General features: G+C 45.0%; 1 protein-coding gene across 1 annotated transcript in view; it reads right to left on the minus strand.

The window, feature by feature from the left end:
- AOAH (acyloxyacyl hydrolase) overlaps nt 1-27,557 on the minus strand; it is a 76,503-nt gene that overhangs the window by 44,659 nt on the left and 4,287 nt on the right. The window contains exons 3-6 of the mRNA XM_086614520.1: nt 18,419-18,514; nt 13,857-13,917; nt 12,656-12,755; nt 3,749-3,808 (exon numbers count right to left, since the gene is read on the minus strand). Of these exons, the coding sequence (XP_086470646.1) occupies nt 3,749-3,808; nt 12,656-12,755; nt 13,857-13,917; nt 18,419-18,514 (317 nt within the window). The remainder of the gene's footprint in view (nt 1-3,748; nt 3,809-12,655; nt 12,756-13,856; nt 13,918-18,418; nt 18,515-27,557) is intronic.

Here is a 27,557-nt window from a genome sequence, read left to right on the forward strand (position 1 = left end):
GTCAGCATGACAGTGCCCTGGAAGAGGTATGAGTTGGGCTTTGAGGACCAGCTGCAGCAGCGTCCTGGAGCACAGCAGCCTCTGGCTCCCCAGCCGACACGTCCCCACAGCATGTGGGACAGTGAGATCCGGACATAATGCTCCAGCTCTGCTTGGGAGCATGCAGGAGAGCAGCTCCTCTGCTCTTTGAGGGTGTCTTGGGCTATTTTCAAAAGGCAGTGAGGAGCACAGGGTTAAAAATAGGGATAATCCTTGCGTGTGCATAGGTAAGCGAGAGAGCAGGAGAGGACAGGTGAGCAGGCTCTACAGGGTCCTTCCCAGCAGAGCCAGGCTACAATTTAAATATGTGTTTTTGTGAGGAGATGGGTTACTTGACCCTGCGTAACATGAGTGGATGGACAGGAGACTGGTCCATACCCTGCTCTGCCTTGCAATTCCCTTTTGACACCCTCCATGGCTTCCCACTTCTCCTGCTGCTGGACTGTGAGTTGCAGGCACCACCTAGTCACAACAGGATTGTACACATGGAGCTTGCTGCCATTAAATCCATATCCTGGGCTGCATCCAAAGAATTGTGGCCAACATGCCCAGGGAGGGGATTCTGCCCCTCTGCTCTGCTGTGGTGAGACCCCACCTGCAGTGCTGCGTTCAGCTCTGAGGTCCCCCAACATCAGAAGGACATGGAGCTGCTGGAGCGGGTCCAGAGGAGGCCACAAAGATGATCCGAGGGCTGGAGCACCTCTGCTATGGAGACAGGCTGAGAAAGTTCAGCCTGCAGAAGAGAAGGCTCCAGGGAGACCTTCTAGCAGCCTTCCAATATCTAAAGGGGCTACAGGAAAGCTGGAGAGGGCTTTTTACAAGGGTGTGTAGTGATAGGACAAGGGGCAATGGCTTTAAACTGAAAGGGGAGATTTCCATTAGAGATAAGGAAGAAATTTTTTACAATGAGGGTGGTGAGGCACTGGAACAGGTTGCCCAGAGAAGTGGCTGCCCCATCCCTGGCAGTGTTCAAGGCCAGACTGGATGAGGCTTTGGGCAACCTGGTGTAGTGGAGGGTGTCCCTGCCCATGGCAGGGGGGGTTGGAACTAGATGATTTTTGAGGTCCCTTCCAACCCACACCATTCTGTGATTCTATGATAAATGCTACAGCCACAACTCGATTCTTCATTCTTTCACTGCTATTGCTCAAAGACACCTCTTAGTATCTTCTCTGCCCATACGAAAATTCAGCACTAAAGGTGCTCACAGTGATTGATAACACCAATATTTTATTCATTGCCTGTTAACGTTCCCTAATGACATTTCCATAATTATTTTAATTAGTTTTACAAAAAAGAATAATAATGAGTCCCCAACGCTTTTTGGTGTTTGGTTTAAGCCAGTCGCTCACAGATGGCTCACTACTTTTAATGAAGACATTTATTAGATTTTTGGGGGGATTGTAGTCACTTTCACTGCATCTCTACATCTAGAAAATACCTCTTCTTTTTCCCAAACCCACAATGATCCTAAGAAACTCCCAGTAAATACAAACCACTGGGAGCCAGCCAGACCTCCCATCCTCATTACCAACAGCCATAATCACACCTCTTTTTTATGTACACAAAGAGCTACCAAGCAAAGGTGGGGACAGCTAACTTGCCAGAACCTCTTCAGATGCTTTCCCCAAACATGCAATGGGGCAAAAGCAACCAAAATAGCAGATATGGGAAGAATGAGCAATATGCATTGCAGCTTGTGCAGGTGATTTTCTTACCATGTCATCACACGCTGACGCTCTGGGATATGAGCTTTACGCAGGCACGATACATGCTGTGATCTCTCCTGGACATCTTCCTCTGCATTTCTTACTACATTGTTTTTCTGGATTTGAAATGAAACTAACTGCAACCCAGCCGCAGGGTAAGTTACGAGAGACAGTAATGTCTCCAGAAATGATATTTTTAATTTTCTAGCTTTAAAATAAGTTTCAGCAAGGGTCGTGACAGGGAACATGCGAGGAATAACTGCAGGAGAGTCCCAACCAGCCACATGGTACTTGTTTTGATTTGAGACGACCTTGTTTTGTGTGTGTAGAAACACACTGACTGGAGAAACCCAACTATAACCAAGGCCTTGCTGCTTCTAGTCTGCTCGTCCTTCCTGCTGCCAAAGTAGGCAAGTAGGAGCAGGAAGAGGCCAAGGTGGTCACGATAGAGAGCAAGGGAGATACAGGGGCATTAGGGCATCCAGCAGCTTTGAGGATATGGGGGAGTAGAGGCAAGCTGGAAGGAGATCCCATCGCACCCAAAGATTGATGTCAACCATGCCACCCTCCCCAGGACAGCCCAAAAGGATGTGGAATGCCTGGATCTCAGAGGCCAGATGGGGCTGGCCATGCAAGGGACCCAGCCCCATATACCGAGGGGAGAAGCAAGGGAGAGAGCAAAGGAGCCCTGCGTCCTGGGAGGCAGTGGCTGCACGCTCATCCCTCTCCATCCCCACACCTGTGCCCAGGCTCAGGCTAACAGAGGGGACCTTCTTGACTCAGAACATCTGGCTGCAGGTGTTAAACGTGGGGACTTGCACCCGGGGAAGGGGAATTAGGAATTTTGTGTAATTGGAGCGGAAATCTCAGGCCATCAGTAGCACAGCACTGAACAGGAAGGAAAATGAAAAAGATCCTGCTGGTTGTCGCTCTGCGGGAGCTGAGACCCATCTCTCCAGCGTGTTGTTTATTTCCCTGGCTTGGCAATTTGGCAATTGCCCAAAGGCTAATTAGGCACCTCAATTTTCACTTTTGTGAGTAGCATCACAGTGAGGATTCAGGAAGAAGCAATATCAATAATTTCTTCACAAACAGCAAAAATGTTTGTGCTGCATTAAGTGCCTGAAGACAACTGGAAGCAAACTCTGTGGCTGAGCTGACTCATGAAAGTGAACCCAGCAGAACAAAAGCTGCCCTTCCCTTCTCTGCTACCCTTTAGACATCCTCTGTAAATCTGAGAACTGGTAGAGGTGGAAAGATTTCAAATCTCAGTTTTCAAGTTGAGGGGCAAAAGGAGCCTCTCAAAAATAAAGGAAAAAGATGCAGAATTTGCATTCAGGCCATTGCTTGAGTTTCAGACAAGCTTGAGTGCAGCCACTGTGCTTGGAGGCAATGGCTCATCTCACGAGGCTCCCTCTTACCTACGGCTACTAGGGCAAGGCAGGGATGACAAGGAAGCAGCATGAAACAAGGAGCAGTAATAACAAACACTGCAAGAAGGTTGAAGGAAGGAGGAAGCTTCTCTGGGTGCAAAAGCACAGGGCAAGGCTGAGCAGGAAATTCCTGCTTTTGTGAAAAAAATAACTAAACAAAATCTATATCTGCTTGTATTTTGGTTTAAGGCGAGTTGGGCTGGTACAACCGAGTGTTTCAGCACAGAGCTGCACTACGGAGCTGACAGGTTATATCCTCAGCAGCTGCATGAATTTCAGACACAAATTTATGTCTTGGATGGATACAGACGGTTATCTCTACAAGCAGTCTGCATTTTTCATGAGTTTTTTTCTGCTCTCCCCATACTTTCATATTTCCTCTCTATTATCTCCCTCTCCTTCTCGCCAGTGTCACCTGATAGAGCAGATCCTAAGCCAGGTAGGAGTGAGTCAGCGTTCAACTCAACGTTGGTCAGGTGGGTTCACAATTAGGCAAAATAAATGAGGACTCACTCCTGATAAAATGCAAGTACAGTGTAAAACACCCTAATGCCACTGATTTCTTACCAGATCCTTGGAAGTCTTCATAATCCTTTTTGCTTTCCTTATTGCAGTACTCAGCCCCACCTAGGAGAGCAAGAACAAAACATAAAAACCCACCAGATCAGCCTCACAGTATTCTACCATTTTTTTTTTTTTAATATATCAGTCACAGCACAAAAATGATGTATGAGTCCACAAACTCACCATCAGTTACTTTTTATTGGACTAACAATCAATTATCCGATCACTCCCTATGAAACTCCAGTTGCGAGAGTTCATTTATTTTGCTCCAGGGCATCATTTATTTCCTAAGGAAATGTCCAGATCGGTTAAAGAGCTGAGATTCATATCCTGCCTGCACTGCATGAGCTGCAGAGGACAGACTTCTCCAGTGACTCCTGCTGAAGAACAACTCATCCATTAGATGGTCAAAAGAGGGTGACACGTGCAGTGCTGGTTGGACTTGCTGTGGAGTCCAAGAGGAGACTCTTGGTCTTGCACGGATAGGGGTATTTCTCCAGCAGGGGAACAGCTGGTGCATGGGAAGGTAAAAAGCAGGGAATAGAGTTTGGAAGGCAAATCTCCTCCTTAGGATCTCAGAAGGTTAGCTTTTCACTCTGGAAATAGCTGCCCTGGAGGGCAAGTTCTCACTGACAGTGGTAAGACTGTTTTTCCACTGGGATCATGCAAAGTTTTGCTGAAGAAGCATTCTGGGATTTTTAAAAAATTAGGTACTTCTACATAAATAGAAAGGAAGAGTGGGAGAACCATTGCGAGAAAATACCTTGGAAAGGCATCTTTATGGAAGGAGAACAGGTCGGCCATGGTGAGGCCATGGGTTACAACTACTGGTGACACCCTAATAACTCCCCAAATTCCTTCCCCTTTACACTTGTTCTCCTCAAAGAAGGAGAAGAAATTTTGTGTAAGGGACAGCAACTGTGTGAGTGAGAACCAGGGACCAGCGCTGCTGGCGGAAGGAGAACGGATTTACCACGGCCAGGAACCACCAAGCACTGCTGAGGTCCTGCTCTCCAGCCTTCCTCTACGCTCTGCCATTGCCAAAAACTCGACCGATATATTTTTGCAGCCCACCTGGTCCACAGCCCTGGGTCTTGCTTGGCTGAAGGGAGCGAGCAGGGACTGGTTCTGCACCACGCTGTTGAGCATCTACCCTGCCCTTAAGAAACGTGGCCCATACCACAGCACAGAAGGACCACACTGATTCTCCTGCTACAAGGACTCTACTCATTGGGTTTTGGCAGGCTAACACCAGCGTCCTCCCTCCTGCTGCTCACTTTTGAACAATACTCTTCCATCTCAGTGATGATAATTCCATACAGTGTCCTGCTTTTATTAGGCCACCTTTGCAAACAGTCATATCCACGAGGCAGTATCTGTGTGATGGGCTCCGTCCTTCCCTTCAGCGTTCCTCATGAGGAAGGCTGAAGATACTGCCCATTTGCCCTCTTTCAGAAGGAGTAACTGCTTTTGTTCTGGAGGCTTTGAAGGCAGTTAAAATAAAAAATAAAATAAAATAAAATTAAAATAAAATAAAATAAAATAAAAGAATAAAATAAAATTAAAATAAAATAAAATAAATAAAATAATAAAATAAAATTAAAATAAAATAAAATAAAATAAAATAAATAAAATAAAATAAAATAAAATAAAATAAAATAATAAAATAAAATAAAATAAAATAGAGATAAATAAAATAAAATAAAATAGAGATAAAATAGAGATAAAATAAAATAAACTAAAAAAGATATAGAAATCAATTACTTTTTAAATTGTTTCAAACAAAACAAAAATTGCTGCATTACAAACATGTTAGCACTTTGTTTCTGATAAAATGGTTAGTGAGGACAAACTGTCCTGCCCAACAATGACCTGCCATCAATCTCTCCTACAGCCCAGCCTAAGGACATAACTGCTGGATTCACACCAGCCGGGTCCAAGGGCTCCAAGGTAAAGTTCAACCCAAGTTTATTTTTATCTGGCTGGAGCTACAGGAACGCAACACGCAGGGAAAAAAAGTCCACTTCACCAAGTTGTAGTATTAAAGCACTTGGAAAAAAAGAAAAGATCCCTCAAGTGATGGCACCTGACTGAACAGCGGGCATGCCAGCCTGGAATATTAAAGCAGCATATATTTGCATTTAAAGCAACCATTACCAACATTTTTTAACTGGGGATAAAATTTAGCATGTCATTATAATTGATTTAGGCAGTGAACAAGGCAAATTAATTAAGTGTGATATTCAAGGGTCAAAAATGTACCGTGAACAATATAGAGGGATAAGGGAGAATAAGAACAAGCAGCAAGAAAGACTGACTTCGAAGTTATTGGGTTTTAATATATGTGTCACATTAATATATATGTTCAATAAATGTTTAATTCATTGTGTCTATAGCCTTCTAGAAATCTGGGTATGTCACAAATAGATGAGAGATGCTCGGAAGGAGCCAAGACCCTGTTTCCTAGTTTCTTCCCCCTGGGCAACCGCTGTCCCCCAAACCAAACACGCGTCTCGCGTTTGCCGTAGTTATGTTGTACATCACCAGCTGCTGTCATTTCTGCTATAAAACAACTCGAGACTCAGAGGAGGAAAATGGCTTAAAATTGAGTACGATGAATGAAAAATTGCCAGAGGGGTAAGATTCATTGACCCCTTTGTGCTGGGCAGGAGAGGAGAAACCTTTCTTGCTCCCAGCAGCAGTGCAGGAGAAGCACTCGCTTCCGACAGCTCCAGCAATATCGCCCGCGGGAAGCAGAAAACAAGGGAGGAAAGGGTGAACTGCCCCCACGGGTAGGAAATGCTCTCTCTGAAATGTAAGGATGAGATCTCCTCCCCCTGCAGAAGTTCCTTCAGCCAGGACTCCAGAGTGGATTGTGGAGGGCTGGCAGCTGAAACATCCACCCAAGAGAAAACGCTCTTAGTTTCTCGGGTCACCTGTAATCCCTGGTTGACACAAAAGGCCACAAAGATGATGAAGGGAGTGAAGCATCTCCCTTCTGAGGAAAGGCTGAGGGAGCTGGGTCTCTTTAGCTTGGAGAAGAGGAGACTGAGGGGGGACCTCATTAATGTTTATAAATATGGAAAGGGTGACTGTCATGAGGATGGAGCCAGGCTCTTCTCAGTGGCATCCAACGATAGGACAAGGGGAAAGGGATATAAGCTGGAACATAGGAGGTTCCGCTTAAACATGAGGAAGAACTTCTTCCCAGTAAGTCTAACAGAACACTGGAACAGGCTGCCCAGAGAGGTTGTGGAGTCTCCTTCTCTGGAGATGTTCAAAACCCGCCTGGACGCGTTCTTGTGTGATCTGATCTAGGTGGTCCTGCTCCGGCAGGGGGATTGGACTAGATGATCCTTTGAGGTCCCTTCCAATCCTCAACATTCTGTGATTCTGTGACACCCGCATGTCGAGCCTGTCAAAGGCCACACAGCCCATTCCACCTCTCTTGCTAGCCATCAGCATCCTCTCTTTCCCATGGCATGGAAACACTGCCAAGGAAGGGGCTCCCTGGGCTTCGGCAGCCCATGGGTGAACCTGCAGCCGCTGCCCGGCGGGTGTGCGGAGGTGCTGGGGAGCAGCCAGCCCCGTCCGCCCCAACCCGCGCGTCACCGCTGCCCAGCACTACGCAGATATCCGTGCCATGGATGGGGCTGGGGCCAAGGGGGGCACTGGGATTTCATTCACTGCCTTCTTTCAATGCTTTCCAGGTACTCCCAGTAATGAATTTTTTGCAAATGGATCTATTTCTCATCATAAACAAATGCACGAACCAGCTTTAATTGTCTCTCATTTATCATCCTTGTTAGCCAGCTCTTTCCCAGGAGAGCAGGTATTTACAAAACACTCCAACAGTTTCCTTTCTAACTCATTTTCATTGTCCTTTTACCAGGAGTGTGCACACCAAGGTAGCAAAACACTGCAGAGCTTGTTCAAGAGCACTGGCAAAACTGAGATTTGGTCCACAACTCCCACCTTTCATCCTGCAGAGGCCATAGGGGCAATCCTTACGATTGATGGGACACGGGATATGTGCTCTGGATGCACAATGGGGACCTTCCCTGCAAGCCCAGATCTAAAACACGCAAAGCCTGACTTGGTCCCTCCTCCTCCCAGGGCAACTACTCTGACTTCTGCTCATTTTACACCACTTGTTTCTTTTGGATTTGGACTCTGTGTGTTCTGGAGGAACCATATTGATTTACTACTTCCAGCTTGCCGCTGCAAAACACAGTCAGCACCCACGAGCCACACTTCCTTGTCCTCACACTTTTGTCTGCCAGCCTCTCGCCCCAAATGCTGCCATGCCCACGGGTCACCTGAGACTTTTTTCAGGAGTCCTGCCTGGGGCAGCTTCTACGTTGGTACGACCCAGCTGCAAGCAGCACCCTGCAAACCCCACGCCACCCTGTCTGCTTTGGGTTTATGTGGTGGAAGGTTGAGGTTGTGTGGTTTGGTTTCTTGGGGTTGTTTGTTTGTTTGGGTTTTTTGTGTGGGTTTTTTTTGGCATTTTATTTTCTGCCAATGCAGAGGAGCAGGGAAAATTGTAAGAAATAAGTGAAAGAGGAAGAACTAGTGCTCAAACTGTGCCTTCTGCTATCGCTGGTCTGTAGGTTGTTTCCTCAGGGCTTAGTTCTGACTGCAGCAAGAAACAACTCACATTTCAGTCAATTTTACCAATTTCCAAAAAGAAAGGTGAAAAGGAGAGCATCTTGCTCCCCAGGACCTAGCCTGCCTCCCAGATGCTTGCTTTACGGTCTGTGGTCTCAAAAGAAGTAAAGGGGTCCCTGGGACAAGGTCTACCTTTGGCTGGCAGCCTGCTCTTACTGGGAATGCAGAAGCACTGCTGCCCCAGGGTTTGGTTCTGCCTCACCTCCCGGGAAGCAGTTCACATTTTCACTGAGAAACAGGAACAAGAGAAAATAGCAGGGTTGTGAAACCCCAAAGGGTTGCTTTTTTCCCAGCCAGAATTGGTTGGCTCCTACTTTGTCAAAGAGCTGGCTGGCAGCAGTAACGTCCATGAGGGACGTGGCTTTTGCTTTTTACAAAGTCAGTGAAAGACCTGACAGAGGGGACAGGAGCCATCATGAGTGCCTGTGGCAATGAAGCTTATTTTGGTAAGATAAAATGACATTAGCATAAATACGTGTATTTTTGCTGACGCAAGATGACTCCCAGCAAAATCCTACTACTGGAGATTAAGCCAAACCCTGCAGATGCAAAGTCTCTAATAATCCAGAGCAGAAAAGCGTTGGGGAGCAGAAGAGGCACTCTGAAAGGGAGAAAGAAGAGTACAAGCTCCTTCCAACACAGACCGTTTAAGGTTGCCAGCAGCAGGATTCCAGTGCTGAAGTCAAGCCGTTATCCTGGCCCAAATAAAATCAATTAAAGTATTGCCATTTAACTGAACAGGCCAGCTGGCTTAAAACAATCTAGAGACAAGCTGAGAATAATCTCCTGCAAACCTGCTCGCTCCCAGGGCCAAAACCCCTCACCCCGTTCCAGCCCTTTACACTCACAAGAGGAATGGAACATCCTTGTGATCAACAGGAGCAGAAAGTCCTCCATCACGTGAGCTGATAAATATTTTTGACTAACAAAATATCTAGCCATCCTAAACCAGCTAGCTTGGGTACCTGTGCCCACTGCCAGCGTTTCGGAGTGGTGCTGCAGCCAATGTCAGAGTCTCTGCTGTTGACGTAGCTGAAAACCCAAGGCATATTACAGCAGCTTCAGATACTGCCCAGTTTTTGGCTACCTATGGTGAGCCCACACTTCTGATGCACCTCCTGACTTGAAGGAGTCCCCAGTGTTACTACTCTCATACTAGGGGTAGAGCAGAACCTCTTGTTGGGCAAGAAACACATGGTGGGACAGCCTATGCGTGCACATCCACTGCACTTCCAGCCCTGGCCCAGGCTCTGCTCTACGGGCCACTGGTGGCAATCAGGGGCTCATAGGACCAAATCCCATCTACTCGCCCAGCCGTGCTGGCGATCCAGGAGCTGCGGGTGCCCCTTCCGCTCTTCCCCAGCACCATCAGGGGTCTGCTCCTGAAACTGCCCACCAGCAGCGCAGCCCACCTTGCCCAAGCCTCCAGGGACCCCCTACAACCGAGCCACCCTCACCCAGGCTAGACGCTCTCCTCCTCCAGCTCCGCACTGAGACCATTGCCCTCCGTGTGAACGGAGCAATATTTTTTATTTGTAATTAGAGCCAAGTCTCCCGGAATAATCGCAGAGTGCTAATTGCTCCAGGTAGGTAGGCAAAACAATTAATTTGGGATAATTCTCGGAGACCAGGGAAGTACGTAATACAACGCACGCAACATTTACTTGGCTTGCAGTGTCTCCATCATGTAGATAGTTTGCAAGGCCTCTGATGTGGGGGCTCTTCCTTTCTCCAGACACATGATCTCACTACAGCAACATGGCAGAAATGGAACCGAACAAATTATTGACTGAAAAAGCAGCTACACGTTGATATTTGCCACCTTAAAAGCGATGAAAATCTGAACATTATACTGCCTTATAAGGGCAAGTAACTCTGTATTTACTTTGCTCCCTTTGCCAGGATAAATATGATACTAATTCTGGGAAAATGGGCATCCAAAAGTCTAAATGAATAAGCGGAGTACCTGAAAATCAATAGAGTTGAACAAAACAGTCATTAGTATTAAAGTCTTGTTCAAACACTTGGCAGGGGACTGAGCCAACATTTGCAGGCTCATATAACTGAAGTGATCAATCAAATTACAAACCAAAGAAGCGAATGTGAGGTAAACTGCATTTTATGCAGCTGTGTCTCTGGCTGTATATTAATTTTTTTCACCCATAATTCATCTTGACTCAGCGTGACTTGTCACAGAGTTCCTGTGGGCAATTTATCAACCACTTGAGCATGAACTCTAAGCACTGCTCTTCTCCTCCTATCTCCCCCAGCCTCCTCACACTGTCTTAGGGCACCAGGAGAGCTGAAAAGGAGGGCACAGCCAGGGTAGAAAAAGTCATTTTGTTGGCAGAGTTCCCTTATTCCTGGTGAGAAACAAATACACCTTGACAGAAAGGGATTTAACTACCACTTGGAAGGGAGAGGGTTTGCTTAAGCTGCTCACTCAGAGGAACAGTCTTCAGGCCATGCAGATGAGAGTCTAAATTTTGTTTAAAAAACAAACCCATAAAAACCCCATCTTCAGTGGTTTTCCTTGCAGAAAGTGCAGTCACTGGAGCTGTTGCTGGAGGAGGAAGGAGTCAACAGCTTGATCCCACAGCTGCACTGAGAGATAGGAAGAGCTAACCTCTTTCTCTCCAAGAGGCACCTTACCCTTCTGCCACCAGCAGAAGTCAGGGTGCAGGGCAGGTTCTACATCTTTTTATTCCTCCCGCACAAACAAGTAAACCCATATGAAAATCTAACTCTGGGGCTGGTGGCACATGCAGCCACCAATTGCTACAGGTCCTGCTGTCCTCCTGGGTGATCTGCTGCACTGGGGGCTGGGAGAGCCTACCAGCCTTTGCTGTATTGTCACCTTCACCTTCAGGAATCCTAATTTTTTTTCTTAAAAAAGAAAAAAAAAAAAAGGCCCCACAGACACTGACAGGGTCTCTGCTGCTGTTACAAGTGCAGGGGAGGGAAAAAACACACAATCAACAGAGCAGAAAATACTGGAGACTCACAAATGTTTGTAGAGCTGGCAATTATTAAGGGAGAGCTTGCAATAGGGTAGCTCTGATGTACCTTGGGGAAGTGTAGCAGAAGCCATGAACTGTTTTACCAGTTCAGATGCAGAATTTCTTGATGAAGTTTGGGCAACATCCTGGTTGAGTCAAGTTAGCGTGGGCCCTCTCTGCTGCATGCACTGATCTTCTTTCATCCCTGCCTGGTTGCAAACCCATATATCTCTGTGTTGGCACAGCATGGAGCTATCCCATAGTCATATGGGACACACACCTGCTATAAAATAAATGCTACTGCCAGTCTTGGAAGACAAGTGTTTCTCCAGGTGTTAATATTGGCAGAACTAAATCCATCTTGGAGATGAACCACAGCTCACCAAAGCCCATAAAAGACTCTGCCTGACTTCAATGGCTGTTGGATAAAGCCTTATGTAAAACATCTTATGCAAATCTTTAGAAATCAAACACGTCTTTATCCATCCAGATGCAGGGAAAAAGATTTCCAAAAATAGATGCCTAAGTGAATCACTTGCTTTTCGACACTGCCAAACAACCACCATCACTCACAGGTTTTAGCGTGACCAGGGCTGCATGATGACTGGGAAAAAAAACCCTCACAACCAAAAAAGTCCCAAACCAAACTGTATGTGTTTAGACATCTATGCAGATATGTACGTACATCACAGAAGCAGTGGTAACTAAACACGTTTCCAGCCGGTGGCAAAGGATTGTGCACGTTGGCTCAAACCTCTTGCCTTGCAGACTAACCCAAGTCGTACAGCCCTGCCTTTGCAGCAGGCAACTACTGCCTACACCGGCTGCCACAAGAGATCAGGCAACATGGGATTAACTCATCCTGCCTCGGTAACACGGTGGTATAGATGAACCTCAGCTGAGCATCTGGTTTTAGGGTTGTTGGACTGCTTAACAATGAAGTCTGGAGAAAGGGCGATTTTATTTTCCCTACTCTTCTTCTCTGACCCGGACTGGTACAAGAGAATTTGGCCCTGTAATTCCCACTCTCCGACAACCATGATGTTGATGGGCCACACAGCTGAAGTGTGCTACGTACCTTTCATTCAAACAGACGTTTTCTGAAAGTGTCTATGCTCAAAATGTTGGAAGTTTACTTCCCAGACAATGCATGTGCACTGGAAGCCTCTGTACTGTTCAGTTCCAGCTCAAAAGACCTTCCACGACCTGCAGCTTTGAAAAAAGTGGAAAACCAACTCACCTTTGGAGGAGGGTAGAGATGACAAAGCGGTTGTCCCGGATCCTGTTTACACAGCTTCAAGGAATGGCAGACCACATCGGCATTCATTTCCCTGTCTAAGCTGAAGGAAATGATGTGAAAACAAAGACTATTATGTTATTCTAGGTGCTTGAAAGTAGAAGCTATTTCCATGGGAAGCTAAATCTCCCCAGCACCAAACAATAACCTCAGCTCGCTTCGCCGCGGCCCGTAATCACTGCTCCGTACAGTGTTGGGTCCTAACGATTTTCTGCCACAGCATCTTATTCAGCATTTAAAATTGGATCCCAGGATGATGAAAAAGCACCGTGCTTCATACGCAGCACCTGAATCAAATTCATTATGACTGTTCTGTTTTTTAATCAATCATAAGGCTGACAAAGATTTAAAGGTTAAAGTTAATGCATATGCAATTTGGCACATATGAATGCTCAATCATTAACTCAAGAAAATAACCAGAAATCCTTCAAAGATCCTTAACCTTTAATCACCAAGCACAAGTGCTAGAATTGTTTCTTTCTTTTTGGGACACACCTCTGGGCTAATCAGGAATTAAATTAAAATGTTTGATTATAGCACTTCTTAGTCCTGTAAGCACTTCGCAGTCCCTTGGCTAGTTTTAAAACTAAAAATAAAAACCCTAGGGAGGAAGAAGGTCTAGCACAAGCTCTGTTAATTAAACTAAGAACCTTCAAAGAGGAATAAAATGACCTACATTTTATTTTTTTAATCACTTACATTACTTAGTACGCTTCCCCAGGAGTGTGTATCAAGGTCGGGGCTGAGAGCATGTAGGGGCTGACAATTAGAAAGCTTGATTAAAGGTAGAAGGGAAAGCAAGAACCAAGTATTGCAGTAGTGTCACTCTGTAGAACCTGTCTCGCACACATGGGTTACTCAAATTCCTTCCTCAGCCAAACAAGCTGAATTTCAAAAGGTAATGATATCAGGTGGGCCTGATCTGAGTTTCAAACAGGGTATGAGAATGGTTACCAGTGGCAGCCTATGTTTATTCACTCACGAACAGCTATGCCAAATGCCAAACCAGAATCACTCTCATGCATCTCTGCTTTAATAATCATGTGATTTTAAGAATGAAACCCCTGCACTTCAATCTGATGGGACATCTGTACACGTCAAGAACAAACTAAGGAAAGACCTGAGAAGACACAGCAATACTTACAGTTCAGCTATGTGTGGTCCGTAAAGTTCAGCAAGTATGTAGCAGAAACCTTGCAGTTTTTCTAGAAAATATAATTTTTTTTAAGTAATTTGAGCTCGATGAAACCAGTTTTATAACAGTCAAAATACAGCAGGAGTTGGTTCATTAAGGTGAATGCTGATTTATCTTAGGGGAAGGTGTGTGAATCTATGACCTCAGTATGGCACCAGAGAATGGGAAAACCTCAATTTCTAACCTTGAAAAGGATAAAAGAAAGACTGAAAAGGATAACTAGCATTTGTTAAACGTTCTGAGTATGGCATCACAGATGAGTCAAAAGAAATCATACATGCCACAGCATCTTCTGAGCAGTTTAAACAAACAGCTCGGCAGGTCTGCAAGAAGCAAGCAAGCAAACACCTAATCCAAAGTGCAGAAAGTGATGTAGGGCTTGATGCTACTGCTAGAAGTGCCTTGGAGCTTCTGGGGGTTTGTGCAAGTTAAGAGAGTATGTTTTGTGTAGAGCAGGAGTTGCGCAGGAGTAATTGCATTCAAACAAGTCTTGGACACTTTTCCTTTGGCTTCCTCTCACAGTCTGCAGACGTGTGCCTTTTCGGGATGCTGGCTCAGGTGGCTTGCTCTAATCTGGGTGAGCATGTCCTCCATGCCCTCCAGCAGACAGCTCATCAGAGATTTCTTTAAGGTACTCTTGTAAAACAAAAAAGGTCCCTGCATCCGAGCAAAGATGCTTGTGGGAGAGATTAGGGGTTTGAATACAGGTAGGGCATGATGGTAGCACTGGTCTGATAGTTCCCACAAAGGAAAATTGTCTGTTTCTTGGCCTGAACAGATGAGAGGTGGTTAACCATGCATGTATCCTGCAAAGGAGGTGTCAGGCCTTGTTTCGACAGGGGTGGTGGTGTGAAAAGTTACAAAGAGGCAGGTTCATACAAGCGCAGAGACAACAAACTTGCAGGTCCTGAAATTCCTGAGTGATGTTGTTTTCCCTTGCACCTCCATTACCCAGACAGATAACCATCTGTACTTGGGGAAGAAAACATAGTGTATCCTCATCTTTCCCGAAGAAAAGCCTTAGAAACCCCTGAAGCAGCCACTTCCCTCCAACTTTGGGCTGAATATTCAATTTTGACCAGCATCGGGTTGGACATGCCCAGAGCTGGGGGTCTGCTGCATACAAGGGGGGTAGTTTTGCTCCTGGGAGGGTACAAAACCTCGCAGCACTGGGCATGCACCTCGTGCAGTGGGCATGGGTGTGCTCTCGCTCCCGTGAGAGCTGGAGAAGGTGGCTGCTCTCCTGCCAGGACTGCAGACGCCCCAGCTGGCAACCCGTGCCCGAGAAGGGAGGACTGGGACCAGAAAGGCGTAGCAGGGAATGAAAAGATAATTTCCCCAACACTCTCCTACTCATACGGTGTTGCAGGCAGCTTCTGTAAGTACGATAGCTGATCTTTCTTATCCCATGCCAGGTGTTTTATCTCAATCAAGTTATTAGCTTCATTTCTTTGCCTCCTTTGCCACATAACTCCTCTCTACTGGCTCTTTAGAAGCAATCTGCAAGTTAACAATTGGTCTCCTGGCTAGAATTAGATTTTATTCTTGTTCACCTAAAAGGAAAGACATCACAGACATCAATAATCCTGCGTTTAGTATCATTGCTGATTAAAACACCCTTTGATGAGGCTTGCCAGCAGGGCACCTCCCTACAGTAGCCAGGAGGAGAAGATGGCTGGCTTCCCCAGCACCTCCTCAGTGCATTGCAGGCAGTGGTCTCTGTATAGGTTTCCCAGACCAGCTGGTTTCCATACATTTCTGGCCCCAGAGGAGCCACCTGGCTGCTGTAACCCTTACTGGTGGCTGCGAGGAGGGGAGGGTTTGGCTGGCCATCAGCTCTGGGGAGCTGATGTTGAGGGTCTGCTGGTCACACTGATTTCTAGGTGCTGATTTCCTTACACTTATAGGAAGCTTGACATGTATTTACCCCATGGGGTAGCAAGAATAAGAATGATGGGTGGCAAAAAGAACAGCAATAACGTAAAATTACTGTTGGGCACACAGAGCTCTCTTGGAAGACACAGATGTCATTCAGGCTTTGGCTTCCAGCAGAGCAGACCCAAGCCATTGGCAGTGTTTACAAGGCTTGCCCTCGGAGCCAGCCCACATTCATAAGTTCACAAACCTCCAGCTCTGCTAACACACACAGGAAGAGGATATTGCAGAGAGAAATCTCTGTTAGGAAGAAGCTGCGTAAGTCAGAAAGGAAGGGAAGAGAGAGAGAGAGAGAAGATGATGACTTTGAGTGTTCAAGGGCAAGAGAAGAGCTTAAACCAAATTCAATGCTGGAAAATATAGAGAAAATTTAGAGTATACTTCCTTTTGCCCTGCTTTAGGTAAAAGAGATCCCCTAAACCGCCCTGTTCTTCCGTGATAAAAATCCGGAGGGTTTTCCTTGATAGCTTCGTAGTCCTAGAAACACAAATTCTGGCCGAGTCCCAGAGGATAAATATTTGCAAGAAAGATGGTATTAATCACGTTGCCATTTCCACTTGAGCTCTAAGGTGTTTACACAGCAGTGGCCGACACAGGAGCAGAGCACGGCCCAGAGGCAACAGCACTGGAGGCAGATGCTCTCAAAGCACGTTCTGGGTATCAGACACCTCTGCTTCATCAGGCAGGCAGCCAGTGTCCAGGGAAACATATGTTCTTCCTAACAACTCATCTTACACCGTAAATACTGCCCGTTCCCGCAGACCTGGCATTGCTGTCTGCTCATGAGCCTCCTTCGCTCATGGTGTTACTGTTCTTATTTCCATAGGTTTATCGGCCACGTCGCCTGAATCCCAGGCATTGCAAATATTTCCATATAAATAAGGAAGCGATCGTGTTTTCCACACAGCCTACGGGACTGGGGGGGATTGACAGGTACCGAATTTTTCTCTTTTTTGCTAAACATTTTTGTTCTTGAACACTGTATAACTTCACTGAAGACTTGATCCAACCCCCATTTGATTGTAATCGAAATTATAGGAGGCTCTTTTTAAAAAAAGCCACGAGTTTTTCTTCCCTTTTTGGCCCGAGGAAAAATCCCATTGCCATTAATTCGTTGCTGTTATTCCTCCAATCAATTGCAGGCGTGTGTATAGTAACAAAATCGTTCCTGCAGGTGAAATGGCATGGCCTGCTTTAGCAGGTTTGCTCCCCGTGAGCAACCAAAGATTTTCTGTTGTTTCAAGCAGCAAAAGGAAGCTGTTGTCTCCCACTGGGCTGCAGCGTTCACCTCCTGGGAGAGGATAAACCGGGTTACACTGTAGCTCCCACACAATCCATAGGATTTTTCACTCTTTTCAAGTTCAGGGTCAGTCTTTTTCTATTGGGTGTATCCATGCATCTCATAGAAGGTAACTGGATTATACAGATTTAACTAAAGGGATAATGGGATTTTATGTGTGTAAAGAATGGCAGCTGAAAAGAAATATCTTGACATGTCAGCGGAACAAGGTCCACTGAGTGAATCATGAACAGAGAGCTAGCATGTCATATTTTAAAGAAGAAAATTGTATTTTAATAGCAGGATCAGTGCTTCTAATTGTAGCTTCGTGGTTATGTGCCTGTAATTTAAAACACTGAAGATATGACTTATGGAATAGAAATCAGATAAGCATCATTCTGTCAATGAATGAATCCCAGCAATTACCTCCCTGCCCCATCCTGCATCAGGAAATCCTGTCCTAGAAAGAAGGTAATTAATATTCTACATGCATCTTCTGTGACTATAGGGCCTACAGAGCAAGATGGTTTCTCAGAGATACAATTCATGCAGTCCTATATAAACGACTTTTTAATGAAGAATCCTAAGCCATCTTTCTACACGTGTAACATTAAAAAGATATCATGAATGTGAGATCTAGTTCCTTAAATAGTTGTAGGATTTGTCTGTGAGGCACAAAGCTATTCTAGCATCCAAACTGTTCTCTATGTAGGGATATGCATTTGGACAGCTAAGCTCCTCTGGGCAGATAAAATAAGGGGCAGAAAAAGGGGAGTCTACATATGTATTCATATGGAATAGCTATCAGTTTTGAAATTTGTATCATCAGTTACACTTCAATAGCTTGTCTGTATAGACCAAACGTTCACATCTTATGCCTGTCAACCTCAGCTCATTTCTGGGATTTTACAATAGCAGTTTCTTACACCTGCTGAAAACATTTTCATCTTCACAGCTGCTATAAAGACCCATATCAACAAGAAAGAGGAGTGGTTGGGCATACAGTGAATCTTTTCTTCAGCTGCTAACAAAGAGATAAAGTAGAGAGAAAGGGAGGGAAGGGGCCTGTGTGCAACCTTGTTCACTCTATCTTTGGGACAAAATTCCAGCTCTGAAGTCAAGCGAGCCACGCCACTGACTTCCCTGCAGATAGCACCTTGCTGTCTTTCAGCTACGTTCATTTGAGATGCTGCATGGGAAGTGGATAAAGCTTTTCCAGCCTCCGTGTGTGAATTTTTAATTAACAGAGAAATACAGCAGTACCAACACAACATATGGGCTACTGCTTGGTACTTACCAGGTATGTAGTTGCACAGTCTCTCCATGGCTGCCTTTACAGTACTGTTGTGCCACTGTGCAAGCTGTTCAACCACAGAGACCACAAGCACGCATCCTTCAAACAAACAAACAAAAAGAGTGAATACGGTTATCTGCAAAGTGTGGTGAACACCTCGTACCATAGAAGACGTTCAAGCACGGGTGGCCATTTCATTTCTTGAGATGCTCCATGGCAGATGAGTGTTCAAGGGGAAAAAATATCTGTGAATTTCTGTTTTCACTCAAAACCTGTAAGTTATCACAGAGCGGATGCCGATGCCAGAGGAGCGCACAGAACAGCCCGACTTTCATAGCACTGGATGTTGCTCCTGAAAAAATGATTTTCCATTCTTTCAAAGATAAAAATCAAGGAGCTGGGGGGACAGCCACTATTAACAACTCCCTGCCTGGCCACCTGCTTTCTTGTTATTTCTCACAAGAAAAAAGGCACAGATCGGTACCTGATGGGACTTCTATACCTCTCGACACAAGCCGCACAGAGAGACATTGAAACTGAAAAACAAATGGGTGTGACTGCCTGCAGAAGAGATGTGATGAAGCAGATATATGTGCTGACCTCCACAAAGCATCCACAGCATTATTTCTTTACACTTTCCTCTGAAGCCCAGCAGTGCTTGAGGTGCACAGGGCTGCTGGGCCCTGCTACGTGTTTGCTAAAGCCAAAATGTCTTCTGAGTCTATTCTGCTCTCCTTTTGTGGTGGAAAGAAACCACTTCCTGTGACCTACAAAGCTGGTTGTTTCTCATCACTGATCCGGGTGCAAGCAGGGCTAAAGCATAATTGCTCCTTGGACCAGCTGTGGCTGAAACTCAAGAGCTTGCACACCAGAGTGAAGCATTTCTTGAGATGCACAGCACTTTTTTGGTATTTTTGGGTTGAAGTAGGTTTGATGCGATCCCTACGTAGCAATCATTCAAAATCCACGTGATGACCGTAAGTGGTTCATTTCGAGGCGACTTTAAATTGCTATAGGCCAGCATTGTGCTCTCTCTTTCTGCAGTGGCTTCACCATTTTATAAAGAAGCCACATTTGGTGACGCAAAGTCTGACCAAAATAGTCAGACTCAGCAGCCAGAGTGAGGTTCCAGCCCGGACTTACAGCCTGTGTAACAGGGGTAGGTATCCCAGGCAGCCAGGAGACAAGGAGCCAGGACACCACTTTCCAGCAGCCTGAATGAAGGTTTCTCTTTGAAATCCCTGTAGCTGAACCCTGTTCCCTCCCTGCTGCAAGAAATCTCAGCTCTCAGGATCTGCTCTGACACGGTCGAGTAATGGAGGTGAGCTGCAGCAGTTGGATGCGGATGTAGATCCATCTTTTTCCAAAGCTCAAGTGCATTGATGTGTAGGGTTTTCAGACTGGCACAGCCCTTCAAAGTGAGCTTTTAAATTCCTTCCGAGTACCTCTGCCTATGTGCTATTAAATCAAAGTGATGTTTTTCAATGTAAATAACTTTGATGCTCCTATGGATCAAGTGGCCAGTCAAAGAGGAGGTAAAACAATTGGAACTTGCTGTAAGACCAATATCTCTGAGTCTTCTATTACTTCTTCTACCCCAAATACAGTAATTCAGTGGAAATTACAGTGAGCTTGTCGCCTCTTTTGCAGGGATAAAAGCCCACTTGTCCATACTTATTAAATAAAATACTCAAAGTCCTCTGCAGAATGATTTATAAAGCATGCTAAGAGCCATTACCTCCAGTAAGCCTAAAATAATAGAAGAATAAATGGAGACAGATACAACCAAGAAAAAACCCTGAAGTCAGTCATTCCTTCTTCCCTCTCCTTCCCCTCCCAAAACAGCCACACGCTAGCCCAAGAAATTAACAATTAATTAAAACAAAATAGCTTATAAAGAAAGAAAGAAAAAAAAATAATAAAAAAGACCAAAAGTAAAACCATTTACTTAGCGCATTGCTAAGCGCTTAGCGCTGAGGTGGGGGTGCACATCCTGGAAACACAACTAAAAGGCATTTCATAACTTGGTTTTGACAAGGCCATATTATTAAGATGCATGAGCGACCTATAGACAACCAAAACTACCTTTCCCCTGCCTTCTGTATCTGCTTTATTCACGAGGCTGGAATCTCAGAAAAATTAAATGACCAAAATGATGACTTAACCACAAAACCACATATTCTTTCTGTGCCTTCCTTTCTTCTCATACCAAGGTCAGGCCTTCATCTAACAATCCTGCTGTCCAGAAGTCCAAAAGACAAAAAGGAGCCCAAGCAGAAAGATAGGAAGGAGCTAGTCCTTTGATATTTTCTCCAGAAGACAGCTTTCATTGTTTTACCTCTCATTCTTTTGCACCAGGAGCTCGAGAAAGCTATGAGAGAGGATATGCCAGTGCTTAGCAGACACAGGTCCAGGAGTCCATGAAGGGTGAAGATAAGCAGGCAAGAAGGAAACCTGGGAGACACTGAGATTAGAAATGTTAGCAGAGGAAAATGCTCCAGCAGGCAGAGGGGCTGGGAGAGCAGACAGTCCCCAAAACACAGGCTGAAGCAGAACTGAGCACAGGGGCAGGTGGGCAACAGAGACAGAGCGGAGGCAAACGAGGCTTGATGAGTTGGATGGGCTGCCCAGACTGCAAAATTGCAAGCCTGGAGGAAAAGAGATGGAAAAAGCTCTCCTTTGCAGAGTGGACAGAGTCCTTCTCTTTTGGTCCCCAACTCCCCCGTCCCTCCTGGCTGCCTCTTCCACCCGCTCCGCATGCTGGGCATCCCTGCTGAGCGGCACGGGAACAGGGGGCTCCTGCTGGGTCCAGCTTTCTAAAAGTCTATCTCCCACCTCTGGCACCCCCTCATTCTCTGCAGGGACCAGAGGGGTGTGCCACCGTGATGAAGCTGGCAAAGTGCTGCTGGTGGGAGCGGGACGCGGCTCCTGCTTCCTGCGTCGTGGCGGGTCTTGCTCCTCAGTGCGCCGCTTCGAAACTGAAATGAGAGTTCTTCAGCCCAAGCACAGGCTCGGCAGCCTGCCTAATGATTCATCTTGGGATGGGGGTGCAAAGAGGCTCCTCTCACACTGACTCAGACGTTGCCCCCCTGACTCTCATTTTCGGTATCACAGAGAGGTCTTCTGGCTGGTGGCAGAGTCGGTGCAGAGAAAGGGGCTTATGGACAAACAGCCCAAGTGTTCAGAGTCCAAAAAGTTGGGCTGAGGATAAAAGCAGCCCTGGTGTTTCCATTTCCTCTGTTATACATGAAGAGCCTCCACTGAAGATGTGAGTTTCTCTCTTATGTTTGTTAAAGTACCGCGGAGGGGAGTGGTGGGAAAAAAAAAAGCTATTTTTGGTTCAGCTCTGCCAAAGAGAAACAGAATTCTTAATCACAAGAACAATCATCCAGGTAACCCTATTCATGGAGCAGTCTCCTGGCAATTAAAAGGAAATTTTTTATGTTGATAAAGTCAGTTAGACACTTTTGTGTCTATCGAACCAGGCCCAAAGGGAGATCCGTTTCGCATGAGAATTAACGGAGCCATCACTGAGTTTGTGCAGTACTTAATGCAGTACCTCGGGCTACTAGATGCTATATGAATGTAAATAACAAATAATAATAGCCTGATTACTTGGGAAAACCCACAGAGCTGAACTTCAAAGTGTTTGCTCTCATAAACTAGTCTTTATTATCAGAGAGAGGATGCTTCGGATCACGCTATTACACCCTCCCCGCCTCGGGCACCCACAGACCACACCTCAGTTATTCAAATGCTCCCCTGCAAATGCACTTATTCCACACAAAACGCTACGCTTCACGGGACAAGCCCATAAAGAAAGTCTTAACTGATTTTCAAAGGGGTCTGCGGTTCCAGCTGGGGCATCCTCAGCCTCAGGCACCACAGCTGAAGTCTCCTGATCTAAAATTTGGGGAGTCTTCTTGCCCTCCAGTGGGAAAGGTTCTCCCTGGGAATGCATGCCACCAGCGTGTGCCATCAGTTGATCCCTCTGTTTCCCTCATCTACCTCAGCTTTTATCAAGTGCCCTTGGTCCACTTCTCTTTACTCTTCACGGTCTGCTGGCACCTCTTGTTGCCTCACCATGGGCCATGCCCCTGGGGATGCCCGTTTCTGTTCAGCGTCTGCTGGTCCTAAAGACCTTCATTTAGACTGACGTCATCAGGAGCAGCTTTTGTGCTGGAGATTGTAAATCACTCAGGAAAAGGGTTGAACGCTGGAAGGAGGAAGGAGGAAAGTCTAAAGGGACTCACTGTAGTCCAGGGAGTCTATCCCACTCAGGTTCCTTGTTTTTTTGGATAAAGATGTGCTTCCCCCCAGCAAGTAATTCAGATTTATCCTCTAGGAGAAGCTATCTCCTGTGTTAGGCTAGAGGTAAAACCTCAAGAGGTTAGTGTCTATAAACTCAAGTCAGTGTCTATAAACTCAAGTCAACTCAGACTATTCTTGCTCCTACTACAAACCTACTCTTCTTTTTAATCATATGCATCATCTTCCTCTGGATTTAGCGGCAGAAAAGGAATTCATTGCTGGCTGCAGCACAAGAAGCCACTACTCTCTTAACAAAATCAACAGAATTCTCCCTGCACACTAAATATCATCAGAAATGCTAACCAGTTATCTGAGCCTTTAATGGGTCTTAATTCTGCTGGCTAAAAATGGAAAATAATTAGTTAGCTTAAAAGGACATGGGGAAATCAGCTGTCTTCGACTGTAGAAATCTCACTGCTTTAATTACTTATGAAGTGTGCCAGAATATAAACTTCCTAATACTCTGGCACCAGTAGAAAAGCACTTCCAGATCTGGACAGTCATTAGCTACGATTGCTTGCTTTTAATTTAGTAGATATTTAGATGTGATTTATTTCTCATCATGAGCTGGGCACATATAAGGCAACGTAGATAGGCTTCATAATTAAAGGTTAAAAAAAGCTCTACGTTTTTCATAGTTGTACATTATTTTCTTTAGAAACAAGTTTCAAGGAATTGACTCTGCTGTCGCACTTCAATAATAGGTTTCAATGCCTTGACAGGCTGAAGGATGTTTTCTCTGGAAGAAATTCATTGGTACCATAATGCCTACCAGCCATTAGAAACTAGACTCTGGTATTAATAAAATGCCTGTCTCTTTCAGTGATAGTTTGTCCCATCAGCTATTAATTTCTGAAGAGATAAGAGAAAACCATAACCATTTTGCTCAGCAGCAGTAATCGGAAAACTCTCACATCAGGAAGTACTTCTCTCCATGTATTTGAAAATAGCGTGTAATAATAAAATGACATTTCCAATAAGCTTGGGAAAAAAAAGCATAGCTCAGTAATAAAACCAGAGCTAGAGAAATTCATTTCTTAGCCGTGAAGCCTCTGGCAGTTTGAGCAGACTATTTAACTTAATCCACTTCTGCCGCACACGTTTGAAAGGCTCTATAATTAGAATTATACCTAGGGATGTCAAGAAGTGTCTGGATATTGAAAGCTGCCTCTCTAAGTTTCAGATTTGTAGATATATTTGTCTGAGTAAAACTCTGTTAAATGGGATTTCTGGCACCTGGCACGTCCTCCTCTGCCATCCTTTGCTCACATTCCTGGGTGCTGGAGATCCTTCTTGCCCCTCCAGCCATATTGCTGTTCCTTAGTTGTAAATTGAACATACTCCCCCGAGCACAAGGATGAAACAAGCCCCAGAAAAGTGGCCTTGGACACAAATAGTTCTCTGCAAAGCCTACCAGCCAAGTTGTGGTCACCTTACTTGCTCCCAGTGAGGCAGGAGCTGGAGCCTCGCTTGGTGAAGTGGCAAAACCTCTGCCTCAAATATCTCTCTGCAGCAGCAAGCTCCTGTGGAAATGAACCCATCTATCACATTCCTGGTTTCATATAGAAGATGAAGGTTTCCCTAAAACACAGTCTTTGCTTCTTCCATTTACACATGCTCACAGGCTCCAACGTATCTCTTAAAGCCTACGGATGAGGAGTCCCCAGAGCCTGCCTACAACAGACGGTACTGTTACTCCTCGTGCAGATGCTGCTGATCTGGCACAAAAATACCTCTTTCCAAATTCATCTAACAGAGTTCCAGTTCCACCTGTTCCACCTGTTCCACTTCCACTGTTTGAAGTAAGAGCACTCACAGCGAGCAAGTAAGAAATAAGATTTTTCTCCTCTGAGATGGAGACATGCTACAATGGATGTACAAAGTCACATGGATATGCAAAGTTATAACACAGGAATGTTTTCTTTTTCACTATATATTCCTTTCCCATTACTTCCCAATACCCGTTTTGACTTTGTTCACTGCTTCTCAGCACCGAGCTGAAACTTTCAAAGAACAGCCCTTTATAACCTCAAGATTTCATTCCAGCCTGGAAATATTCAACTCAAATGACATAACTGAATATGCAAAGTTAGGATAGTTATTTTCCCACATACAGCCAGAGGACTTGTTTAAAGGTAATTTAGAAAGACATTTGAGTGTAGAAGTCTTTTAACTCAGACTTTGCTTTCTATTCCATTTACAGTGTTAATGTATTTCATAGAGATACTGAAGTAATTGAACATAATTATAGGTATTAATATTCCAATATGTTGGCATACATAAGACCTTTTCCCCTTAAATTTGCTAAGCATCATAAAATATCTTGGAAATGCTAAATGGTACACTACAACCACACTACCTATGTCACTAGGCATAAAATTACATATGGAATACTGGCTAAAGGCATTTTTGAAATATTAATATGAATATAGCAGTATTTTGAGTGCACTGTAGCTCTGTAACAAAACCAGCAAACCCTGGCATATCAATTATCGTTTCAGTTGCTCACGCAATAGCAGTGAGCCACTTCGGACCCCTGACTTCAGAGCTCTCTTTGTTCATTACTGTCTCCTTAAGACACCCAAGGAGGACTCTGATACAGTTATGCTGGTACAGAAGAATCAGTTTCCATCTAGTGGAAGACTCCGGTATCCATATCTGCCAGCCAAACGTATCCCTAATGTTTCCTACATTACACTTTAAAGAGCCATATTTAACAAAATCTATAACCCCAGGCATTCCCAATGGAAATGCTTTCTGCATTAATTAATAGGGAAAAAAAAGTGTAAGTATGTGTGCCATTAATATATTCTTCTTTTCCAAATCAGGGAAAGGGTATTAAAAATTTACTGAAGCCTGAATGGTGGCAGGGGGAGTTAATGTAACTGGATAACTTCCTCCTTGTTGTAAAGGTTTGACCACTTTAAGATTCTGAACGCACAAAACTTGTTTCAGATATACAGTTCCTAAAACCATTGAAAGTGCTTTAAACATAAGCAGTTTTTTTTTTTTTTGAAGTTCTATATAGGGCTGACATATGAACAAGAGTGGGAGGCACACACGTTAAGGCAATCAGCAACCAAACAGACAATATCAGTACTAAATAAATAAGATTATAAAAGAAAACTAACGGCAAGCATCAGTAATGTAAAACGTACAAGACTATCCATGGATACAAATGGACACATGAATATTCATGAGCGTGTATTTACGCACACACACACGTATACGTGTAGGTATGCTGAGCATACCTTTTTATTGTGATCAATATAGATATTTGTGCTTTACAGCCATAACCTTTCAGTAAGACCTGGGGTGATCTTGAAAATGAAATTTTTGCCATCAGTTGTAGAAAAATATGAATCCCTATAGAAAATATTCCCATTTTAAGAGTTGCTTTAGTATCTCTACCGCATTACTCACATCCCTGTGATTTTTCTACCCAAAGTATAATGACAGGAAAAAATGTTATGGTTAAAGTTGGTGCTTATTATTGATCATCAGACCAAATTTTGCCACTGAGTAAACCGAGCAATGTCGGTGAAGTGACCAGAGGTGCTGCTGCTTGGCACTGGCTTAGCTGTAATCAAAGTCGATCCCAGCCTTCCAGAGTAAAATACACGGATACTGGGCATGGCCTTCTTACAGAACTCACTGAGCCGTAAATTACACGTTCTGTCATGGTGCCTCCCCAGACAATATGTGCACAGCCACTTTGTCTGAGCGCAGTTATTAAAAGCCTCCAACCCCATTTGGCATGTTCCATTGTGCGAAGTTATCGGGAGCTCCGAACGCCGCCGGTCCTGCTGCCGCTCCGCGGGGCATATTTCACCCCTGCACTCAGGCACAGCTAGAGGGAGGCACACTGTTGAGGACATTGACTACCACACAAATCAACACAGGTAGAGGTCGGTGTTTTACGCTGCTGGGAAGCTCGGAAACATCCGTTCTTTGTTGTAATCAGAGCTGAAAATACGTTTCAAAACCACGCTTCTCCATACACTAGGAATTACCTGCTCATGGGTGAATGGAAGAGGTGACCCGCAAAGGTTGCTGAGAATGGCATTATATTGAGCACAAAGATGGGGAAATTTGCTTCCCTGGCTGCTGACCCGCGCGATCTCTGCTCGCTAGCAAAGAAGATGGAAAGCGCTGCTCTCCGGCTGTATTGAGCGCTCCCTGACTAATTGCCTCATTCCAAAAAGGGCAGCCAAAGTTAATCGCCAAAAGAGCAGGGCAGCCTGCTGCTGGGCAGAAAATAAATAAACCCTGTGATTTGCAAATGGTTCCCGCAGTCACAGCGCAGCACCCCTGAAAAGCCAGCGGGGAAGGAGTCACCCCACAGGAGCCTCTGCCCCAGCAGCTGATCTATGGCATTTATGCCGTTAAGAAGGGACAGGGCAGACACAGATCTGTTAAGATCTCTAACGAGGTCTTCTACAGCCTTCTCAGGAACTGATGACAGTGCTCACTTATGACTACCATTAGAAAATCTTCTTCCTAACCTGAATGTCCCTACTGGTGCCCATTTCTGTTACTTCTTGCCATAGCTGTTATGAACCCAGAGGATGGATCACCCCTTCAATGTTTTCAAGGACAGATATCAAGTCTTTTCCCAAGTTTTTCATCTCTAGACTAATTAACTCTAATGTATTCAGTCTTTCCTTATAGCTTATGTTTGTTTTTCTCTGAAACCTGCTGTCACTCTGCATCACTCTTGATGCACAGCCCCAAAAGGGAAGGCAGAAATTCCTCTGAGGCTTTGTCAATGTTGAGAAAGGTAGCGGGTTACTTCACATCTTGCAAGCTAACTTCTGGTCACGCATCTTGG

The sequence above is a fragment of the Tauraco erythrolophus genome, chromosome 7 (genome assembly GCF_009769465.1).
Source record: "Tauraco erythrolophus isolate bTauEry1 chromosome 7, bTauEry1.pri, whole genome shotgun sequence".
Lineage (NCBI taxonomy): Eukaryota > Metazoa > Chordata > Aves > Musophagiformes > Musophagidae > Tauraco > Tauraco erythrolophus.